The sequence below is a fragment of the Aethalodelphis obliquidens genome, unplaced genomic scaffold, assembly GCF_003676395.1.
Source record: "Aethalodelphis obliquidens isolate GAN/ISIS:26980383/991018 unplaced genomic scaffold, ASM367639v1 scaffold43, whole genome shotgun sequence".
Classification (NCBI taxonomy): Eukaryota; Metazoa; Chordata; class Mammalia; order Artiodactyla; family Delphinidae; genus Aethalodelphis; species Aethalodelphis obliquidens.
In genome coordinates, this window is record NW_020837987.1 from 980180 (window position 1) to 1004925 (window position 24746).

Consider the following 24746-nt stretch of genomic DNA (forward strand, 5'->3'; position numbering starts at 1 on the left):
TCTTTCCAAAGAACCACCTTTGGTTTCATCGATTTTCTCTGTTGTTTTACTATTCTCTGTTTCTTGCTAGTCTAATCTTTGTTCTTTCTTCTGCTAGCTTTGGGTTTTGTTTTTCTCTTTCTAGTTCCTGAAAGTATACAGTTAGGTTATTGATGTATTAATTTGCTAGGGCTACCATAACAAAATACCACAGACTGGGTGGCTTAAACAGCAGAAATTTATTTTCTCACAGTTCTGGAGGATGGAAGTCCAGGATCAAGGTGTGAAGGGGTTGGCTAACTCTGAGGCCTCTCTCCTTGGCTTGCAGTTGGAGGCCCTCTTGCTGACTCTTCATGTGATTATCCCTCTGTGCATGTATGCCCCTGGCTTTTCTTTGTGTCTCCAAATTTCCTCTTCTTATAAAGATACCAGCCAGATTGGATTAGGGCCCACGCTAATGGCCTCATTTTAACTTAATCACATTTAAAGCCCTATCTCCAAGCACAGTCACATTCTGAGGTACTGGGTGTTAGGACTTCCACATGGTAATTTCAGGCGGGAGATAATTCAGCCCACAGCACCATCCTTTTACTTTCAACCCTTTTGTGTCTTTCAATCTAAAGTGAGTCTCTTGTAGACAGCACATAGAACCAACTACTTAGAAGATAAATGCACTTACCCTTCTACTGGAGCCGCAGGTGGGTCGCTTCCCACAGGCACAAGAGCTAAGTGGGTTAGGTTTGAACATCTGAATGAGGGGAAATAGGGTGGGCAGCTGCCAATGTCCATTACAGGGGGCAAAAGTGAGAGCAGGGAGACCAGAGAAGCAGCTGCTGAAGTAGCTGAGGATACACAGATGGTGTGGTGCTAGAGCAGTCAGAGACTGCCTGTTTCAGAGGTTGGATATGTAGTGAGGAAAAGAGAGCAATTAACATTTACCATTTGCCCAAATTTTCCTCACTTCTTTCTGTGAAGCAAATGTAAAAAGGGCGTATCTGGACTGGGGAGCTGGCCAGAAGGGAAGAGAAATCTAGCAAGCAGGCACACCAGGGTCAGAACTGCAGCTACCTCCCAGCCCATTGCCATTTGCACACGTTGAAGAACCAGGACCCAACTCACTGTTAGGTATTGGAGCAGAGATGATTGTTAGGGCAAGGCCAATTCCATTCATTAAGCATTAATTGGGTGCCTACTGTGTACAGAGGCTGTAGGAGAGAGAGGTCACAGGAGTTTTGAAATAAGAGGAAAAGTATGGGCAACGTTATCCTTGAAAATTCTCTTAAATAGCCCATACATAGCAATATGTTAATTAAAGCACAATACCTTTATATAAGGAAAAATTGTGTGTGCAGTAATTAACACACAAACAAAACTTAATCGCATGTTTTAATTCATTAAACAGGCACAGGGAAGAGTTGACTTTGCTAAAATTAAATATGCTTATGAACCAGCACTAGTGCACGAATTAAGCTCCTACCGCCAGATGCAGCGCTCAACGACTGGGGGCATTAGGGGGACACAAGGCTAAGACAGGGCTCATCTCCGTGAACTGACCGTCGATCTTCCCTAGGATGAGTTTCCAAAGGGCTATAGGTCAGCTTAGCCTCCAGATAAGACAGCAGCCGCCGCGCCGCTCCTGCGCCACGCGATCACCGGGGGCGTGACGAAGGGCGGAGGCTGCGTGCGCTTCCCAGCGTGCCGCGCTGGGCGGGGCGAGGGGCGGGGCCTACGGGGGAGGTGCGGAGGAGGAGCGGCCGCCACAGGACGCCTGGCTCGGCCCAGTCACCGGATCGGGGCTTCTCGCCTTTAACGGCCGGCCTGTTGCTCCGAGCCCGCGGCGGCGGGGGCGCCGGCGGCGGCGGGCGGCATGTGCGTGTGAGATGTGGCCGCGGGCAGCCCGGACGCGAGCAGCTGCCGCCGCGGTAGCAGAGAAGTGGGGCGCGGCCTCCTCAGCGCGGGGCGCGCAGTGCATGAGGGCGAGCACGCGGGTGCTGGGCAGCCGCCGGCCACGCCGCCTTCATAAACACTTGTTTAGGACTCGTTCGCCCCGCTGAGGCCCCGGCGCCCCGCCATGGAGGCCCCGCCCGACCCCGGGCCCCACGCCTCGGCCTCGGCTTCGGCCGCGGCGCCGCTGCGCGCCCCAGAGGTGGCGCGGCTCCGCGAGGAGCAGGAAAAGGTAACAGGCCGCGCTCCGTCCCGCGCTTCCGCCAGCGGTCTCGGGAGGCGCCCTCGCCCAGGCGCGTCCTCGGCGCCCCGTTCCCCCTCCACGGGCCTGGGGGCTGACCCCCGCTCGTCCCCGCCGACCCCGTCCTGCCCTCGGTGGGCCGCAGCCCTTTGGTCCCGGGCTAGCTCACCCCGGACCCGGAACGGGGGAGGAGCATAGCCTCCAGGCCTGGAAAGCGTGTTGGGGAAACTTTTGTCACGTGCTTTCGTTGTCTTGTCTGGAGCACTTTGACCTTCGAAGGGAGGGGAGGGTTGGGGAAAAGAGATGCGATAATCTGTTTAACTTGTGTATGAAAGTGAGTTTTTAATCTTAATGCGTACAGCAGTGCGTGGGAATATTCTCAGTGAAGGACAGGCTGTGAATGAATAGTTCACCTTATTTTTTTTTTTTTAGCTTGTTACCTCATCGTTGGTAAAATGTATACTCTTTGTTGCTCTTTATCTGATTGCACTTAAAAGTTTTACTAGGTTTGTAACGCTAACGCTTCATGTGCAGTTTCAGCTTTGGTTTAGTATTTGTCATGATAGAATGCTGTTTTATTACATTTTAACTTCAATTATATAAATGAGTTTTAATCTACCAGTGAAGAGGAAAGAAAGTTTTGTATTTCCTAATGGGATTGTATATGAACAAGTATACCAGTCTAAGAAATACAGTGTTATTGTTTAATCTGAGATTTTTTTCCCTTTGGATTCTGTATCATTTGTTTCTCACTATCTTTGAAATTCTTAGTTTGAAAGGCAACGTTTCATTTACTTAAAATGTGTCATATTGAGAGTATCATGATTATAAAGGTTAGGAAGTTGTTTAAAAACTATAAACACTGGGAATTCCTAACTTTTTCTATTGAGCATTTCTGTATAAAAATGACTACTTACATAGGTATACAAACATACCCAGTTTAGCTAGATAAGGAACTTTTTATAGAACTTAAATCCTGGTTTGCTTGGAAATAACCTGTTAGGATGAATTGTGGGAACCTTTCCTACTTTGTTCTGGTTGTTCTAAATTATTTTGTGCGTTGGATTTCCCTTTCTGAGAGCCATTTTTTTTTTCTAATACCATATACAATGGTTGGGTTTTAAACTTGGCTTTCTTCAAGTTGGGGGTTTAAAAATTCAAGTTCGGTGCGTTTAAATTGTGAGACTGTTTTTTTTTTTCTTTACGAGAAGAATAAAGAAAGAAGAAAAGACAGCCCTTCATGAAACCAATTTGTTCATTTTTGGCGAAAACTATTTACATTTTTTAGTCTTTTAGAAAATGTGAAACAGACCCTCAGAAGGTGGTGTTCCCATTGTCTTTCTTTCTGTAGAGGAATTAACTCTCTCCTTCTTCATAGTATGATGTTTGCATGCTGCTGACTTGATATGTTTTCTCCTATTTGGCATGTTAAAAAGAGAAATCCTTGGTTTTATTCTGATGTTAGTGTGTCTGAAATACAAAGGATACGGTTTGGGGGTGCTCTGAACAGCTTTCTGGTATGGTATCCAGTTGCATTTGAAAACTGCCTTCTCAGTTACAGTCCTATGGGAACCTGGATGACAGTTTTCAGTAGACATTGAGTATAGTACCAAATTACTTTTCTGTGCTGTGTTAATGTTATTTTGGCACATAAAATAAGCGTGTGTATGTCTGTCATGGGTATGTAAAATCATTCCCAGTTCATGATAAAGTCCCTCAGTAAATGGACTAGACTGTATTTTAACGGATCTGCTTCAGTGGACAGGAGAGACCCTTGAGGCCACAAGATAAACTGGTTAGATAGCTATCCTTTAATTATAGTTCAGTATAGGAAAACTTTATCTAGTAAATAGTAAATAAATAAATAAATAAATCAGTCAGATTTTTGTGAGGGACTTTAGGCTTTAAAACCAACCCAGCAGCTGTAGGAGTACAGTGAACTCTAATAAGTGGAAGTGTTGGGACATTCTTGGAAGGAAAAGGAAAAAAATGTCATAGGAGTTTTATAGTACAGCAGTTAATATTTCTTTATATAAGTCTAATTAAATGTGTTTTAGGACTTGCCTTTCCCTACCAGGGTTCTGTGAGAGAATTAAATCCTGACGAAAATTATTTGAATGACTATTTTTTCAGTTTTCCCTAGGATGGTAGCTAGCTAGTAGGCTCTAGATGCAGAGGAGAGAAGTGAATTCTTTATATGCAATGGATACCTTAGGTTCAGGGCATTATTTTCTCTGGGAACCTTAAGAATGGCTGCTAGGTAAAGTGGTTTAAATGTTGCTCATCAATTTTTTTCTTTTTAGTTCAGATAAGGAGTGTAACACGTTTCATCTTGGTCCCTCTCTCTGTTTTTTTCCTTGTTTATCCTTTGGAGCACTGAATAACAAGGAAAAAAAATTAATAACCTAAGGAAAAAGACAAAGGAGGGGGGCATGAAAGATCCACAACTTAAGTAAATGACAAAATCTGTAGTAAATGGACAGGATCAAATATTTGAATATTGTTCTCATTTTTGGCATTAATGCTGACATTTTCAAAAAAAGATTTTTTGGTTAAAACTTCTGTTTATTTCTTTTTTTTTTAATCTAGCAAAATGACATGTACAGAAAGGTTCCCTGCAGGTTTGTTTATAATAATGAAAAAGCTAAAAATTCAACATAAGGGGGTTGGTGTCAGGAGATTTTGTGCAGTCATTAAAAATTGTAGAACACTATGTGGTGTGGTTAGTCATGATTATATGTATATAAATATTCACACAGTTTATATAGGAAAATGCACCACTAAATGTTTTAAAAGCATACAATTTCACTTTTTATTTTACCTAAAAGTGAGTGAATTGAATGGGATTTTTTTTTTCAAGAAAGGCTATTGATAAAACCTAATTAATTTTAATAAAAGATGGGATGTTGTATCTTTAATTGCTAAATATTTTCTGCTCCTGACAGATTACTCTTGGCTGGTTTGAACACCAGTTAGGCAGGTTTGTTTCTTATTCCAGAGCGGATAGGTACAATTTATTCAGATATCTGTTCCCCAGGTGGTTTCCTTTTCTTTTTTCCCTGGAGATGTTGTTTATTGTTAATTCTCTATCCAAAGATACAGGGACAAGAGGGAACTTGGATCACCTTTTTTCCCCCTCTTTTCTTTTAACTAAATCTGTTTTTGCCAATAGGAGTAAAGTATTTGGTGGAAAAAATGGAATCTACTTAGAAGCCTCTCTGGACTGATCTGTGCCGTAAAAGTTAAACCTAGGGCTGCAGTGGAGTGTCTTGGGCTGTTCTAGGGAAGTTTCCTCATACTTGTTAAATCTGGATCTGTCTTTGAATTGCATTATTGAAATACTGGTTTCTTGGCTAAGGTGATGTTTCTATCCGAGTTTTATATCTCCAGACACTATTATCTTTAACAGAATTATTGAGATTCTGCTATATAGTATAGTGAAAAAGTGGTATATAGTATTGTTTTCCTAGGTTTATTTGCAGGATCATGGTAACTTTGGAGAATTCATGAGGATAATGTTATTATTTAGTTTATTATAATTATAACTGAGTGGCTCGTGTAATTTGGAATTTTGGAATAACTTATACTTTCTTGATATAGAACCTGGGGAATTAAATGCATTAAGAGTAAATATTTCAAATTTTTATAAAGCAGAACAGCTAATTTAACTTTGGTTTGCATATTTCTTATGATAAACTGCACATAGCTTAGGAAACTGTCAGTCGTGTACTCCATACCACAGGTATTGTTCTTCTTTCCAAGCCCAGAATCCAAGCATATAATTTTTCAGCAGATATTTATTGAGTACCTGCTACCTGCCAGATTGTACCTACTTAATGTCTTCTTCTGCTGAAGATGCAGTAGTGAACAAAATAAAGTCTTTGTTTTCATAGGGATCACATTCTAGTGGTAAAGATGTGGAATAGGCATATTTAAAATGACAGATGGTTTGTGATAGGTAAGGAGCTGTACTAGATCATTGTTGAAGATATTGGTTTTTATTTTTGTGAGGTGAGAAACCATTGAAATGTGTTTTGAGAATCATACTAATCTTAAATGACAAGAATCCATTTGTCATGAATGAAGGGAGGAATGATGGGATTGCATTGTATAGAATAAATTTTTTTGTGTGCCAGGCATTGTGATAGACATTTATAAATTTGATGTTAGAGTCTTCATTAACTCTCTTTAATTTTTCAGGTGAACAGTTTAGGTTGTTTCTAGTTTTTGCCCCGAACTTTCTTATGGAGTATTTGTGTCTTCAATTTTACTTATAATGCTTGTTTTTCAAAGTGCTTATGCCAGTTTACATTCCTATCAGCAGTGGTGAAAGTTCCAGCTATTCCACGTCCTCATCACCACTTGGTACTGTCTGTCCTTTTCATATTTGTTAGCCATTCTAATAATAACTAATGAATGAGGTTGATAACCTTTTCAAGTATTTATTGGCTATTTGCATTTTTTTTTGTAAAATAAAATGCTTTTTCTAAATTGAGTAGTTATAAGTAGTTTATTGAAGAATGTGTATTTGATCTTTCTAATGTAGTTCTTTTATCATTTTTAAGAAAGGCAGAGTCATAAGAATATTTGCTTACAGCCAAAGATACATTTTGTAGCTAAATGGGTTTTCAGAACTCATAACTTGTGAGTTATATTTTATTTTAAAACAGTTTGTTTTGGTTGTTGTTAGTGATTATTATCATGCCAGTCATGTGCCATGAGAAGAAACAACTTTGGTTTTAGTCTTTTATTAGTAAACATTATAATACAGTATTTCAAGGGGAGAAAATCAATATTTATTGTGTTAGGCCTCTCCAGATTGGAGTATAAGACAAGAATAGTTCCAAAACACTGATGGGGAAAGGGAGAAGAAGGTGCACGGGGTCTAAGCTGTGATCATAACTGTTTGATTTTGTTCTCCTAATGTTGTCAGATTGGGTTTTAAAATCTTTTAGCTTGTATCATTCTTGCCTTCATCTCCAGATTAGTGAGTCTAGATCTTTTTAGTCTGCCCTAAGGCAGTTTTTCTTTCTTTCTTTCTTTCTTTCTTTTTTTTAAAGTAGCAGCTTTTTATTTTCAAAAATTGTAAAACAACAGAAAAGTTTAAAGAATAGTTTGGGTCATCAATCGTATTTTGTCTCATTTGCCTTTTCTTTCTCTATCTGTATTTTCTTTTCTTTTTTTCCTTGTAGAACGATTTGAAAGTAAATTGCAGATATTATCATGTCCTAATACTTAAGCACATATCATTTTGGAGCAAGGTCATTCTTCTACATAATCATATCTTTTTTTTTCACCCAAGAAATGAACATTGACACACAATAATATTATTTAGCATATTCAGATTTCCTCAGTTTTTCTAAAAGTGTTCTTTATAACATTTTTCAATCCAAGATCCAATCACAGGCTGCATTTAGCGTCTTATCTCTTTAATTTCCTTTCATCTGAAACAATCCCTCTACATTCTTTTGTCTTTATGAAATTGGTATTTTTGAAGAGTTTACAAGTTTACTTATAGAATGCCCACGATTTAGAGATGTCTGATGAATGTACTCGTGAAGAAACAGAATTAAATAATCATTTTTGGCAAGAATAATACATAGTTGATAATGACTTCCTATTTTATCACAGCAGGAGACATACAGTGTTACTTTATTCTATTATTGGTGTTGCTAGTTACTTGTTTAAGGTAGTACCTGCGATATCTCTTCACCTTAGGTACCTGTTCCCTTGTGTAAGGAATAAGAACTTTAAAAGTACTTACTAAATACTTGAAGACATTGTAAATATCCTGTTCCCCAACAGCCCTTTACCATGGATGATCCTTGCCTGAATCAATTATTATATTGGTATTTGCAAATTAGTAGTTTCTAACCACCTATGTTTATAGCTGGCATTTTTCTGTAAAGAGGAGCCCTTTCCCCCCTTTTAGTATTAGTGTAGACCCTTTTTATTTGTTTTTTAATTCAGTGTGTTATAATTTTTCATTTTTCCTTTTGATGCTCAAATTGTCCTAAATTTGGCCAGTGGGAGCCCCTTCAAGCTGACTCCTGCATCCTTTTGGCATTTCTCATTATCCTTTGGTCATTACCTTTTTTTTTTTGGCACAGGATGTCCAGGCTTACCTTGTAGCTTTCTTGTCTTAGTTCTGAAATTGACTATTTCTTCAAAGAGCCCTGGTTCTTTTTAATGAGAAATGCTGAGAAACCTAGATCTGGGCCCAAGTTGTGCTCATTGCCACTGGGATATTATTGCATCAAGGCCCTTTCAGTGGACAGTGCTAAGAAATGTATTAACCTTCAGTATACCAGGAAAAATAGTCATCACCATTTACCATCTAGGTCCAAGGGATGTTTTTAATTTTTATTTTTTAAAGTAATTTTTACAAGTAATGTACAGAAGTAAGGATAAGGGATAGTGAAACCCATTTTTATTGGCTATTTTAATAAGAATTTAAACACAGCAGTCTTCTTTGTATTAAGTAAAGTTTGGTGCACAAAGATCATAAGAGATTTAAGAATATTGCCACATGTCTTTTTAGAAAAATGTCCAAGTTCTTGTTGCACACTGTTACATATGAAGTTTTTCTTGTTGAATGACTAAGTGGGTGAGAATACCCTACTTTTTTTTTTTGTTCTTAGAAGTATATTGTTCCTTTACTGATTCTTTTTTTCTCCACCTTCAAGTCAGTCCCCCTTTATTCAACATCTGCTATATTCAAATATATGTAGTTCTCTTCCTGGTTGGCATGGTCTGTTCTAGAACTTAGGGAGGTACAAACATAAACCATTTACATAATTCCTGCTTTCAAAACTCATTTCCAGTGCTTCAGGGTTTTCCTCCCTAATCTCTGTCCTCAAGAAGCCAAAAAACTTGTAGGAGTGGAAAAAAATAGAATTTAGAGATCTTTTTTCCCAGCAATCTTTATTTATTATGATAAAATATGTATAAAATAAAAATTACTATTTTAATCAGTTTTTTTTTTTTTTTTGCGGTACGCGAGCCTCACTGTTGTGGCCTCTCCCGTTGTGGAGCACAGGCTCTGGACGCGCAGGCTCAGTGTCCATGGTTCATGGCCCCAGCCGCTCTGTGGTGTGTGGGATCTTCCTGGACCGGAGCATGAACCTGTGCCCTGCATTGGCAGGCGGACTCTGAACCACTGCGCCACCAGGGAAGCCCCTGTTTTAATCAGTTTTAAGTGTACAGTTCAGTGAGATTAATTACATTCACTGTGATGGAACCATCACTTTTACTTGAAGGTTAGGATGGACTCACAGATGGAGAACTCTTGGCTGTCCTACCATCAGATCTGCCTTGCTCTATGGTTATCAGTTTTCCCCAGATCAAGAGTAGGCAGGTACAAGTAGTGGGCTCACAACGTTTGACCTCAACTGGTTTTTCTAAGTTATTTTGTACATTTTTCAGCAGCAAAACCAAACTGGGTCTTCAGGCTTTATTTCCGTTTCTTGCAAGGGAAGAGCTTTTATACCTTTGGACATGTTTTAGTTTTTCCTCAATGAGAATTTTAACCATCTTTGGTATTATTTCTACAATAATTTGTAAAGCTATTTACTTTTAACTGCTTTTTTTTAAAACTTTTTGGGTCAACTTTTTTATATAGCACTTATTTGTCAAAATATAGGTACATAATACTGGTAAAAATCTTTTTTTGTTTCTAATGAACCAAATTATTGAGACTCTTTTTTAACAGGATGGAGTGAGGGTAACTTGTATCAATTAGCTAAATTAACCAAACTCTTAAGAATATTTAGATTTAAAGACCATGGAAACTACTGGTAGTCAAACTTTTTTTTTTTTAAGGCACAGAGCTTTCTTCATTAAAATAAAACCTTATTCAAAAACCCAATATGTAAAACAGATGAAAGCTAAATTACTCTGCGTTATTGAGGGAGAAGTTGCATGTGTAGAGGGGCTGGGAGGGGGATGAGTATTTCTGTTCCTTGCACCCACTTTCAGTAGCCGCCAGGGAAGTGGTCCAAGGAACTAAACTAAACTTAACCAGTGTTTTAGTCCAACTTCTGATTTCACAGATGGGGAACTGAGACCTAGTGCCCAATTCTCCCCTCCCTTGAGCCCCTGGTAATCTCTAATCTACCTTCTTTCTATGTGAATTTGCCAATTCTAGATATTTCATAGATGTAGAATCATACAGTACTTGTCCTTTCGTGACTGGCTTAATGTTTTCAAGGTTCATCTGTGTTGTGGCATGTATTACAACTTTACTCCTTTTTATGGCTGAATAATATTCCATTGTATGCATATACCACATTTTGTTTATCCATTCAAATGTTGATGAATACATGGATTGTTTCCACTTTTTTACTCTTGGAATAATGTGACTATGAATGATGGTGTATGAGTTATCTGTTACAGTCTCTGTTTTCAGTTCTTTGGGATATATACCCAGGAGTGGAATTGCTGAGTCATAAGGTAATACTGTGTTTAACTTTTTGAGGAACTGCCAAACTGTTTTCCACAGCGTTGGCACAGTTTTACATTCCCACCAGCAATGTATGAGGTTTCCAATTTCTCCACGTCCTTGTCAACACTTTTTTTTTTTTTTGGAATAGAGCTATCCTAATAGGTGTTAATGTCATTGACCTATTGTGATTTTGATTTGCATTTCTCTAATGAAAAAGGATGTTGAGCATCTTTTCATGTGTGTGTTTTTTGTTTGTTTTTGTTTTGGGGGGCTGTGCTGGGTCTTAGTTGCAGTACGTGGGATCTTTGTGGGGCATGTGGGATCTTTAGTTGTGGCATGCATACGGGATCTAGTTCCCTGACCAGGGATTGAACTCTGGACCCCTGCATTGGGAGCATGGAGTCTTACCCACTGGACCACCAGGGAAGTCCCTTTTCATGTGTTTATTGGCCATTTTTGTATTTTCTTTGGAGAAATGTCAATTTAAGTTTGTCTATTTAAGTCCTTTGCTTATTTTTAAATTGGGTCATCTTTTTGTTGTTGAGTTGTAGTTGTTCTTTATTTATTCTAGGTATTTAAACCCTTTTCAGATGTATGATTTACAAATATTTTCTCCCATACTGTATGCTATCTTTTCACTTTAATGATAATGTCCTTTCATGCACAAAAGTTTATAAATTTTTTAAAAATTTTTATTTTATTTTACTTTTTGGCTGCGTTGGGTCTTCATTGCTGTGCATGGGCTTTCTCTAGTTGTTGTGAGTGGGGGCTACTGTTCGTTGTGGTGCGTGGGCTTCTCATTGCGGTGGCTTCTCTTGTTGTGGAGCACGGGTTCTAGGCGCATGGGCTTCAGTTGTTGTGGCTCACGGGCTCTAGAGTGTAGGCTCAGTAGTTGTGGCGCACGGGCTTAGTTGCTCCGCGGCATGTGGGATCTTCCTGGACCAGGGCTTGAACCTATGTCTCCTGCATTGGCAGGCGGATTCTTAACCACTGCGCCACCAGGGAAGTCCCAAGTTTTAAAATTTTGATGAAGTCCAGTTCATCTATTTTTTCCTTTTTTTTCCTCCTGCTTTTGGTGTCATATGTAGGAACCCATTGCCAAATCCAAGTTCATGAAGATTTACACCTAGGTTTTCTTCTGAGAGTTTTATGGTTTTAGCTCTTATTTTTAGGTCTTTGATCAACTTTGAGTTAATTTTGTTTATTACTCATTGATTGTTGAGTTTTGAGAAAATTCACCTAGGATAATTGTCATCTGAAGACTCATAATCTAAGATTTAATTTATATTAATATTTTCACCATCATCTGTATCTAGTTGTGCTATCCAAAATGGTGGCCACTAACTACGTGTGGCTATTAAGTTTAAAATTCTAATTAAGTAAAATTAAAAAAAGTTAAGTTTCTCAGTCATAATAGCCACATTTCAGGTGCTCAATAGCCACATATGGCCATTGGCTATTGCATTGGACAGTGTTGACTTTGAAGATTACTATCATCAAAGAAAGTTCTATTGGACTGTGCTGGTGAAGAGAGCTGCTATCATTTTTATTCATAGTTTAATTTGTTTAACAATTGTGAAGTGTCTTTCTCTGTCACTTTTCTTCTCCTTCCCATTATGGACAGAAAATGAAAATTTCTGAATTGTCAATTGTGTTTGAAAGCTAAAATCAGACTACAAAGATGGTATCTTCTTCAGTCTTTTACACTTTTTTGAAAGATGATGCAGTACTTTGGTCAATGCAGTAAGAAAACTGAAGAATGATTTTTACTATTGATAGCATATTCCTTCTAGATGATTCCATGATTCCTCAATTACTTGTTATATAGTTTTATTTAAGCATAGTTTGGGAAAATTGATGAATAATCATGAAATCACTATTAGGGTGATGAAACAAGATGCAGGGATTATATAATCAGTAGGATCCTATAATGTGTCTTAGGCTTATGAAAAGGTTCAATGTACTCATATATAATTGCAAGATAGAATGAGTTTTAGCCTTTTTTTTAAGTAAGTAAATTTTCTCTTTATTCTTTGCATTATCTCAGAGAATAGAAGTCATGAAATATCAATCCTTTGCAAATAGTTAGAACTGTTCAAAAACAAACTAAAAACTAAAATTGGGTTAAGTGGATCCTGATACTTTGCATTCAAATCCATTACCACAAAATTCTTCTTCAACTACCCCCATCTATATTTGAATCTCCCTTTTTCTGTAATGAAACCTTGTTGTCAACAACATCTGTATTTATTCGTTTCCTTTATTCCACAGTATACACAAAATAGTTTTAGAATTACTACATTGATACCACTGCCAACAGCAAACCTATGAGTGAAGTTCATGATTTCATTGCTGTTCAATTTGTTCTTGCAGAATTAACCCCCTTGGGGTATGCAGTTAGGTAATGATCTCAAAAGTTACTTGAATTATTATTTTTTTTCTGTGCAATTATATTTTGGATTTGATATTTGTATTGAATTTTAGTGTTTGCTTTTTTATCAGTTTGACTTTGGGTCTGTAAAACATTTGCATTGTTTAAAATCACAACTATATCAAAAGGTATAGTGAGGTAATTCATTCCTGTCCCTGCTCCTACCTACCCCTATCAGTAATCTTTACATTAATTTCTAGTTTATCCTTCCTGTATTTCTTGAAAAATAAATACTAAAATATGCTGTCTTATCTCCCCTCCACCTTCTTATACGAAAGGTAGCATATAATATTTTCCCCTCGATTTTCTCATTAAATGATACATCTGGGAGTCTTTGGTTCACAGAGATCTTTCTCATCATATTTTGTGGTTGCATAGTACTCAAGTATATTATCAGGTATTCATCTGGTATCTTATTAATGGGCATTTTGGTGGTTTTCAGTTTTTTGATAGTACTAATAATGTTGCAGTGAATCACTCTGTGCGTATGTTTCTCATTTGTGAAGTGACTTCAGGTGAAGTCCTCAAGGTGGTTTAGTGGTCAGAAGGTAAACTGGTTTAGCTTTATAAGCCATATATAATTACCTTTTTGAAGAATTGGTTCTAACTTTCAATTTAGCCTACAGCATTAAATAAAAAGAGGTAAGAGGACTCGATGTTCAAAAACTAGAGACCAGTGTTTTGAGTTCCTTGAATTGGCTATTTCTTGTCATCTCCACAGCCATTTTCAAGTTACCATGTTTTACTTGGAGGCTGGTCTTGGTGGTTCCACTCTTGCTCCCCTTCTACCTTTTTTCCAGAGTTGTCTCTCTTTTTCTGGCAATGTAAATTGAATTACATAATTTTGTCCCTCTCTCTACTGCTTATAATCCTTTGGTGGCTTCCCATTGTACTTAAGAGTGAAATCCAGGGTCATTAAAATGTGATTTGAGACCCTTGTGTTGTTGGGCTCATCTCTTTCTAGGTTCATTTCAGGGTACTCCCTACTTATTTACTCTACCTTAAGATAATGACATGTTTTGGGGGACAGTACCCTAAATGTGTTTGTTTAAAAAAACTTCTTTCCTCCTTCCTTTCTTTCGTTTGTTCATTTGTTCTAGAAATCCTAATACAGTATAGCAAACAGTAACCCATTTAATGTATGCATTTGGCCATTATTCCTTATCCTTTGATTTCCTGATTTTATGAACCGAGTAATATTAAAGTTATTGAAAATGAGTGCTTTTTCCCAAAGAACAAAAAGACAAAACTGAGTTAAGTGTCAGGCACTGTCCTAGATACTGCGATAAACAAGGTTTCTTTTCTGTCCTCAAGGGACTTAAAATTTGTATGGAAACATGTTAACAGAAAACTTAATGCAGTGTGATAATTTCTCTCTTTCTAATTCTTTGCTTTTCAACCTACTGTAAACTAGGTGCTACCTCTGTCTTTTCATTGAAATTACTCTACCTCAAGTTTTTATTGTATTTCACTTGCCAAACTCAGTGGACCATTTCGCAGATCTGGCCTTACTTGGCCTCTGTGCTTTATTTGAAACTTCTATTGTTCCCTGGTAAACTGTTGAAACTCTGTACCATGGGAACTTTTGTGACTCTACTTTTTTATGGCTCTATCTTTTTCCATTCCTACTTAGTCTCCTTAGGGTCTTCATCTAATGCTTAAATGTTGGTGATCCCTGTACTTTACATCACTGACAGTCATCTCTTCTCACTCTGCATGTCCTCAAATACTCCTATATGTACTCTGTTCTCCCAGACCTGTTGCCTGTTGGGCAGCTTCACTTGGATGGCCCACAAAAGCTCAATCTCATTTACTAAAGTTAATTTATTATCTTTGTCCCTAATGTGTATGCTGTACATACTCATCCTGATTCTGGGCAACATTATTCAAACAAGAGAGTCTTTTCAGCCTCCCTGATCCATCTTTTAATTTACTAGATCTTGTCAATTGTTTCTTTCTTTCTTTTTTACTTTAATTTTCATTTAATTTTATTTTTTGGTGGCGCTGTGTGGCTTGCAGGATCTTAGTTCCCCAAGCATTGAACCCGGGCCACCACAGTGATAGTGCTGAGTCCTAACCACTGGACCACCAGGGAATTCCCTGTCAATCCTTTCTATGTAATACATACCTTGTATCTAAAGGCACCAATAGCTTGTCTTAATTAGGCTCTTACTCAAAAAATAATATTTCAGATTTTTCAGTTAAATGTTACTATGATTTTTGATATTGTCAGTCTTTAATTGTTAACATTCTGATATTACCTGATTGTGTTTTTATTTTTACAGTTCTAATCTGTGAACATGTTATATTTCTATTTAGGGTCTTTAAATTTTCTCATCTGTCACTTAGTTGGAGTTTGTCTACTCATTTTACCACGTTTTCCACTTGTCACACATTTTTTTATTCCTTTGTTTCTCCTTTTGTGTTAGTAAAATATTTGTATTCTATTTTAAACTCTCAGCTTTATAGTTGTATGGTTTTTATTTTCCTTTTAGTTATTATCCTAGAGACTACAATATCCCTTTTTTTTTATTACAGTCTACCTTAAATTAGTAGGAAATTATTCATAAATCTTCTGAAATTTTGCCACTTAGGAAATTAGTCAGATAATCTTTTGATGGCTTAATTTCATGAATTTGTGCTATTGTCATATATTTTACTTCTACAATTTTTTTCTTTTTTTTTTTTTTTTGCGGTACGCGGGCCTCTCACCGCCGTGGCCTCTCCTGTTGCGGAGCACAGGCTCCAGACGCGCAGGCTCAGCGTCCATGGCTCACGGGCCCAGCCGCTCCGCAGCATGTGGGACCCTCCCGGACTGGGGCATGAACCCGTGTCCCCTGCATCAGCAGGCGGACTCTCAACCACTGTGCCACCAGGGAAGCCCTCCCTGAAAAATTTTTATATATTTCCTCCTCTGTCTGCTTTTGGACTTTTCATCTTTGGTTTTTAGGCATTTGATTATGATGTGTCTAGACTTGGTTTTCCTTGTATTTAGCCTGCTTTGAACATGTAGTTTATTAAATCTGTAATTTGATGACTTGTCAGTTTAGAAAATTCTTATCTAGTCTGCAGATGCTGGTTTTATGTCATTGTCTCCTCTACTTTTGGTACTCTGGATACACATATTTGACATTTTCATTGTTTCATATATCTTACTCTCTTTTCTGTATTTTCTTGCTGCCTCTTGATCTGTATGCCATTTTGCATACCTTCTTCTGACCTGTATTCCTGTTAACTAATTCTGTTCTTATGTATCTAATCTACTGGTAAAATCCTTTTACTAAATGCTTAATCTCAGTTACAGTATTTATTCCAAGAATTTATGTTTTGACATTTCTTTAATGAATTCTAGGCCTGTTTTGACATCTTCAGCCTTCCCTCTGTTTCCATGAATATATTAATCATAAAAGTATGTCTTATAACTGCAGTATGTAAATTAAATGGAGCTCTGTTTCTATTTATTTTTTTCTCTTGATTTCTCATCAGCTGCTCCTGTTGTCATAGACTTCCTTGTAATTTTTGATTGGATGCCAGACATTGTAGTGAAAAATTGTAGACTCTTGATGATGTTACCTTCCTTCAAAGAGAGGTAAATTTTCTTTAAGCAGCCAGAGTACTAGTGGATCAACACAACTCAGTTGAGAGTTGGTTTTGGATTTTGTTAGGGCTGGTCTGTTTCAGTTTTGCTCTTATTCCTAGCATGTAGCCTTTGCTTCTAAGGCATAGCTCTAATTCCATATGGAGTATGTCTTTTTCATAGATTATGTGGTCATGTATTTGTAGTTTTGTTTCTCTTCTGTTCTGTTGCATTGGATTATTTGCCTGTAGTTGCACCAGTACCACACTTTCTTACTAGGACTTGATATAGTAAAATTTCTCTAGCTTTGTTGTTCTTGAAGATTACTTTTACTTGACCTTCTGCTTTTTCATGAATATTTTAAAAATCAGCTCTGCAGTACTCACAAAATAACCTTCCAGGGTTTTGTTTGTAGTGCATTGAATCTAAAGATCAGTTTGGGGAGCATTGACATGTTTACACCAATCCATGAACATGGTATATCTTTTTATTTAGTTCCTCTGTAACGTCCTTCAGTAGTTTAAGTATATAAATCTTGCATGTCTTTTACATTCATCTCTAGGTATTTGTTATTTTTCATTGCATTTTGTAATTTGCTGTTCATCTTTTGCTAGTTTATAGACATAATTTGCTAGTATATAGACATATACTTGATTTTTGTATACTGACTGTTAAATTTACTTGAATTCCATAATTGTTTATCTGTATATTTTGATAGTATGTTTATAGGTATAATCAGACACGTTGTTTGAATAATAGCAGTTGTCTTCTTTCCAGGTTGTTAGGCTTTAGTTTTATTTATTTGCCTTATTGAATGAAATAGGACCTTTAGTATAGTGTTGAATAAAAGTAGTGATAGTAGGCTTCCTTATCTAGTTCTGCGTATGAGGGGAACAGCTTTAAATATTTCACTGTTACAAATGATGTTTGCTGTAGACTTTTGGTAGATACTCTGAAAATAAGAAATGTTCTCCTATTCCTAGTCTGCTAGTTTTAACATGAATGGATATTGAATTTTATCAAATGCTTTTTCTCTGTTTTTTAAGATGGTAATGAGGTGAATTACTTTGATTTTTAAAAATACTGAAACACTATTACATTATTGGAGAAAGCTCCCTTGCTTATGTTGGTGTTTATCTTTTTATATATTGCCAGATTAAATTCATATTGTTTTGTTAAGGTATTTTGTTTCTGTGTCTATGAAAGATACTGGTCTGTAATTTTCTTTACTTGTAATGTCCACGTTAGGTTTTGGTTCCAGGGTCATGCTGACCTCATAAAACAACTATCATTTTTGTGTATTTTATAAAAAACTTTGTATGTTATTGGTATTGATTCTAACTTAAATATTTGGAATAATTTTCCAGTGAGGCTGTCTAGGCCTTGTATTTTCCTTGTATGGATTTTTTTTTTGTTTTTTTGGTTTTTTGCGATATGTGGGCCTCTCCCAGTTGTGGCCTCTCCCGTTGCGGAACACAGGCTCTGGACGCGCAGGCTCAGCGGCCATGGCTCACGGGCCCAGCCGCTCCGCAGCATGTGGGATCTTCCCGGACTGGGGCATGAACCCGTGTCCCCTGCATCGGCAGGTGGACTCTCAACCACTGTGCCACCAGGGAGGCCCCTTTGTATGGATATTTTAAAAGTTGGAAATATCTGTAGTTTTGGTAGTGATGTCTTTTTTTAAAATTCCTGTTATTTGCAATTTGTATGTGTCTTTTCTTCTTGATTTATCTTCTTAGGGGTTTATCAGTCTTAATCAGTCTTTTTAACAGACCAGTTTTAGACTATTGATTTTCCTTTTGTAAGTTGCTTTCTTACGTAAGTTGCTTTCTGCTTTTATGTTTTTCTTCCTTTTAATAATTTCCCACTGGCTGTAATTTTTTCTAGCTTTTTCAGATAAAAGCTCCTAGAGATGCAAAAGTCATTGATTTTTACTATTCTCTCTTTAGAATATATATTCTTTGAGTTTTAAAATTTTCTCTGATAATTACCTTAGGTACCACACACATTATGTTATTTTCATTATTAGTTAAAAAAATATTTTCTAGTTTTTATTGAGATCTGTTTATTGACTCAGGAGTTTCTTAGAAACATGTTCCTTAATTTCCAAACACTGAGTAGGTAGGTATTTAGAATCTCCACTATGGTTGTAGATTTATCTTTTTCTCTATTTTTTCAACCTTTGCTTATGCATTTGAAATTATGCTATTTGGTGCATGCAAATTTAGGACTCTAATAAATTCCTGGTCAGTGGGCATTTTTATCAGTCTGAAATATTTTTATCTTTAGTGATATTTCTTGCCTTAAGGTATCCTTTGTTGAATATTCGTATGGCTACATCAGCGTATTTTGCTTTGGCGTGTTTCCATGATACATCTTCTCATCTTTTCAATTTCTTTGTGTACAAAGTGTGTTTCTTATAACATCATATAGTTGTGGTTTTAAACACAACTGGACATCTTTTCCAGTCTGGGTATCTTTTTCTTTTATCTAGGATATTCAGTCAGTTTCTGTATAATAGAATTACTGATATATTTAGTTTCATTTTTATCACCTTTCTACTTGACTTTTTATTTTAAAAATTGTAGTAGAATATGCTTAACAAAATTTGTCATTTAAATCATTTTAAGTATACATTTCAGTGGCATCGTGGTGCACATTGTGGTGCAGCCATCACCACTATCCAGCTCCAGAACTTGCAAAACTGACACTATCTATTAAACAATAACTCCCCATTATCCCTTCCCCTGTCCCCTGGTAACTACCATTATCTGTCTCTATGAATTTGATTACTTGAGTATCTCATATAAGTGGAATCATACAGTGTTTGTCCATTTGTACTGGCTTATTTCACTTAACATAATGTCTTCAAGGTTGATCCATATTACAGCATATATCAGAATTTCTTTTAAAGGCTGAATAATATTCCATTGTATGTGTATTGCACATTTTGTTATTCATTCATCCATCAGTGGACATGGGTTGGTTTCATTTTTGGGGTACTGTGAATAATGCTGCTGTGAACATGAGCGTACGAATATCTGTTTGAGTCCTTGCTTTCAATTCCCTTGGGTATATACCCAGAAGTGGAATTGCTGGATTATATGGTAATTCTGTGTTTCATTTTTGAGGAACCACCATACTATTTTCCACAGTGGCTGCTCCATTTTACATTCCCACCAACAGTGCACAAGAGTTCTAGGGTTCCAGTTTTTCCACATCCTTGCCAACATATCTTATTTTCTTTCTTTTTTTAATAGCTATCCTGATGGGTGTGAAGTGGTTTCTCATTGTCTATTTGACCCACTTTTATGTTCTTTTTTCTCTCTGCTTTTTTGGGCACGTTCCTTTGATTTAATCAGACACATTCTCTTGTATTTTCTCCCCTCTGTTAACTTGTTGAAGATACTTTCTTTTTCACCGTGGTACCTTAGTACTCTATTTTATGTATATGTTAGCACTAAATATACTGTATACTTTTACTAAGCTTTTTTTATTATCCTTTTTTATTGGGGAAATTTTTCCTAGAGATTGCAACATGCATTCATTCATCCCACTTCTTGCATTGTTGCTTCCATGCATTTTAATTCTGTGTTTAACACTACAATACAGTATTTAAATGTTCTATGTGATCAATACTGATTTATCTGTACCTTTTAAAAAATTACCTGTACAGTTGCTCTTTACTTCTTTCTGCTTTTCTATTGCTCCAAATACTTCTTGCAGTAGTTCTTTTTTCCCTTCAGCTTTATTGAGACATAATTAACATATATTGTTGTGTAAGTTTCAGGTATACAGTGTGTTGTTTTGATACATTTATATATTGCACAGTGATTACCACCTTAGCTTGTTAGCTAACGCCTCTGTCACATCACATAATTACCTGTAGTATTTCTTCCAGTGAAAATCTGCTGGTGCAGAATTCTGTTTCTGTGTGAAAATGTTTTTATTTTTCCTTCATGTTGGAGGATCTATTTGCTTTGTACATGATTATAGATTTTCAGTTATTTTTTTCCAACACTTGAAGATTTTATCCTATTTTCCAGTTTGTGTCATTTTTTTTGTTGAAGTTAGCTTGAGCTCTGACTCTTGTTGCTTCTTTGAAGGTACTGTATCTCTTCCCTGCTCTTTCTCCCTCATGCCGATTATAACATTTTTTCTTCGGTTTTCATCAGTGAAACTATGTTGTGCCTTTATATAATTTAAAAAAAAATGTCTCTTGCTTGAGATTCTTAGAGCTTCTCAAATCTGTTGGTTAATACCTTTCTCTCATTTTTAGGAAATCATGTCAAGATCTGTTCAGATACCGCTTCTACCACATTCTCTCTTCCCTCTCTTTGTGGATCTTCAGTTATACGGTGTTTCATATGTCTCTTACTGGTCTTTTCTGTATTTTCAATGTTTTCTTTTTAAATCTCTGGGCTTTATTTATGGTATTTTTTATCAATGTGTCATCCAGTTCAAAATTCTGACTTTTGTGTTTAATCTCCTGTTAACACTGTTTATTGAGCTCATTTTAGACGTTTCAGTTAAAGATTATCCTTTTGATTCTTTTCTTGTATAGATAATCTCTAGTGAAATGTGCCATCTTTTCATGTATTTCTTCTATTTTCTTGAACATGTTAATAGTCATATTTTAATGTTTTAGTTTGTTAACTCCAGTATATAGATAGCATATTTATTTGGTTTTGTTTTGTGTTGTTTTTCTTCTTGATGTTTGTTCGTATGGCCCTATTTCTTGGTAACTTGGTTAGTTTTAGTTAAATGTTAGAAATGTAAATACTCCTGAAGTATTTACAATTAAATATTAATATTTTAGTATCTTTAAAATTGTAGATACTCCTGAAGATGATATCTTTCTCTGGAGAAGTTTCACCCTTTTTCTGCTAGGTTGATAAAGTAGGAGTTGGATACCTTAATCCAGGCAGGTACTGAATGGAGTGCAGGGTGGGTTTTGTTTTAGTAAGGTATCAGCCACCTTTGATTCCTTCTTATCTTTCATCTGAAAACCTAGTTTGTTCACCACATTTCTTTTCTTAAAGGCTTCTGAAGTTTTGTTTCATCAGTTCCCTGAGCTCTGCTTTTCACACTTTCAGTTTAGCTTTTTGGCCTTTTCAGCTTCAGAATTTGGCACATCACAAGAAGAAAACAACCATATGCTTAAGACCGCTCATGTCTCTGATTTTGTTATTACAGCCTTCTCAAGACTACTTTAAATTTCTGCTCAGGAAAAACATAGTTCTCAGCCTCTTCCCTGTGCCTAGAGTTGTCCAAGAAAAAAGGATCAACTCACTTCTCCACAGTTATCTCCTGAATTTTAGTCCCTCTTGTTCTCATTGCTTTGGCAATTCTTAGATGCCTTTTAAGAGATGATTTTATATTCATCTAGCTTTTCTAGTTTTCAGAGAGATTATTGGTTTGTTATCAGCTTTTTCTCCCTACTTGGAGGTAGAAGTCTGGAATGAGTTAAGCTACATAGCTACTTGCAGTGATTTAGTATTAATTTTGCTATAGTCTCACTGATAGTTGGCAGTGTTACTTTAAAATAAAAATTTATTCCTGTAATTGGTGCAGGGTGGCATTTCAGTTTGTTTTGTCACTTGTAAGGATATTTTTTTCCCGTCATTCTACTGTTATCTTTAATGAATTATTTGTTTTCTTTGAGATCCTCACGGGCATATTCTCATTTCTACGTAGCAAGCTTACTTATGAAGCTTTCTTAATCAGTTACAAACCACAGAAATGAAAGTTTGGAAAATATTTACTATAAGAAGTCAGGAGGAACTAGGGTAGAGTTATTTTATTTGTGCGTGTGTGTTTTGTTTTCTTGTACATTTATGTTGTTACTTCGTAGACCAGCTTTGTTAGATTTAGCTTGTGCAAATCCCTTTGTGGTCACCTTTTCGGGTCCAGTATCTGTAATCACCTCAATCTCTGTCTGGGCCCAGGGTAAACTTGATTGGCCCAATTAGTGTGGATCCTCTGCATTCACACTGGTTGCAGATGGAGAAATGGGGTCCTCTGCCTATTGTAGATGAGAGGAGGGCGGGGTTTTAGGGAGTAAGGTGTGGGAATGGAGAGGAAATGATTGATATCTCTAGTGAAACAATAGGCAGGCAAACTACAATTCAGGCAGTATGTCACATTCAGAAATACGGGTCACAATCTCCTGTCTGCAATTCAGAAGTCTTAAAAAACTGAAAACAAAGTTATTTCTAAGTTTTTTGTCATATTCATTTGTCAATGGAACTGATTTGAGTGAGGCATTTTATTCCACTTTGAACATTCATATATTTCCTTGCAAGTGTTCTGTAAAGTATGATACGTGTAATGTATTACCTTACTAAATTACAAAAAGTTCTAAATTGAGAAACATTTTTTCCTGAGGTTTTTGGCTAAGTGATTGTAGACCTATACTTCTTTAAAAGGACTTGTTGCACACTTACTGTATGGCGGTGAGTACATTGGTGAATAAAGTAGATCTGGCCCATATCTCATTGCTCTTTCATCCAGTACAGTTAGAGTTTCCTGGATATCTAATTCAAATAATACCAGAAACAGAACCCTCCAAACATGTCAGTGGCTTCATTCCTAGAAATATCGCTGGATGTAATATATGTTGTCAGTCTTAACTACTTCCAATGTGATAATGGAAAAGAATATGAAAAAGAATGTCTGTATATGTATAACTGAATCACTTTGCTGTACAGCAGAAATTAACACAACAGTGTAAATTAACTATACTTCAATAAAATTAAAAAAAAATTTCCAGTGTAAGAAAACTGTATATTTATTAGAATACTTGGTATTATGAATAATAAATAATTGAAAAGAGCCCTAACTTGTAGGTAAAACTAACAAGGGAATGAGAAGTACAATACCAAAGGATGTTAGACGTGGTTCCAATATTTGTGTAAAAAGAAAGACTGTGTTTGACTATGAGAAATGCATTAGAAGCCTGGGTAGGAGAAAACAGGGCTAAATGTAAAAGTAAGGATTAAGATGATAATTTTGATTCCATCCGATCTACATTTTGGAAAAAAAACATTTAAGTGTTTTAACAGTGGCTTATAATTGGAGTTAACTTTTGGTAGTAGAAGGCCCACCTTTGTTATTTTCACTTTTCAGCATATTTAAAAAGTAAATTTGTTTTTATACAGAAATACTCAGTTTATTGTAGTTTATTACTGCTTATTGCTATTTATTTTTTAGGAACCTGTAGTCATTTCCTCCTTTCTTTGCAGAGAGGCTTATTTAAAAGACCTGTAATGTTTTACTAATTTTGTTGAAGTGTACTTCTTATATATTTTGGTAATGACATTTATACATCTATTTGATTGACAATATGTCCTTTAAGAAATTATTTTCAACCATTTAAGATAATAGTGCATGTCCAGTATCTATTGGTTTTAGCCACCACTGATAATTTTTTCCTTTTTGACTCAGCAGCCTTAAAATTATATGATCTGTTTTGAAGACATAATCTAGCAAGAGAAGCAAACCAGGTAAATGTAGACAGCTCGGTTTAGTACAATCCTCAGATTGTTAATTCATACATTAACCTGTACAGGGATAATTTGAAATTGCAATACAGTGAGAAAAGTTTTAGAAGTGAAGTGAAGCATTTTTGAGAGAAGTACATGCAAACTTACCCTTTTAGGCTTTCTATTCTAGTCTAGTTTTAATGTGGCACTGTTCTTACCCTGGAAAACTCCTAGGTTGATGCCCCCTTGTGGTCTGTTACTGGAACAAATAGCACAGATGGAAATAAGTAATGGAGGTCTTAATACATGTTAAGTCATTCATTCCTTTCTTTATAATAATTTTTTAAAAGTGGCTTCTGAGGAAAAACAGCAAAGGAAAATTATTCCTGTATTCTATATAGTTCATTGGTTTTAAAACTTACCAAGTATTTTGTAACTGAATGCACATATATGTTAGCTGGACACTGAACTAAAAAAAATAGGTTGTTGGGTAGGCTATCATTGTTATCCTGGGCATCTAACTCGATTAGTTAAAAGTGCCTTAAAAATATGATAAGATGTGATAGTAATTATAAGGCTATCCCACTACCCTCCCCCGCAACACACACACACACACACACACACACACACACACACACACACACACA

The 24746-nt window shown here is 36.4% G+C and overlaps 1 protein-coding gene across 1 annotated transcript in view; it reads left to right on the forward strand.

Annotated features, from left to right (window-relative positions):
• The first annotated feature begins 1731 nt into the window (after positions 1-1731).
• Positions 1732-24746, forward strand: part of URI1 (URI1 prefoldin like chaperone) — a 69827-nt gene continuing 46812 nt past the window's right edge. The window contains exon 1 of the mRNA XM_027079285.1: positions 1732-2155. Within this exon, the coding sequence (XP_026935086.1) occupies positions 2051-2155 (105 nt within the window). The 5' untranslated portion in view covers positions 1732-2050. The remainder of the gene's footprint in view (positions 2156-24746) is intronic.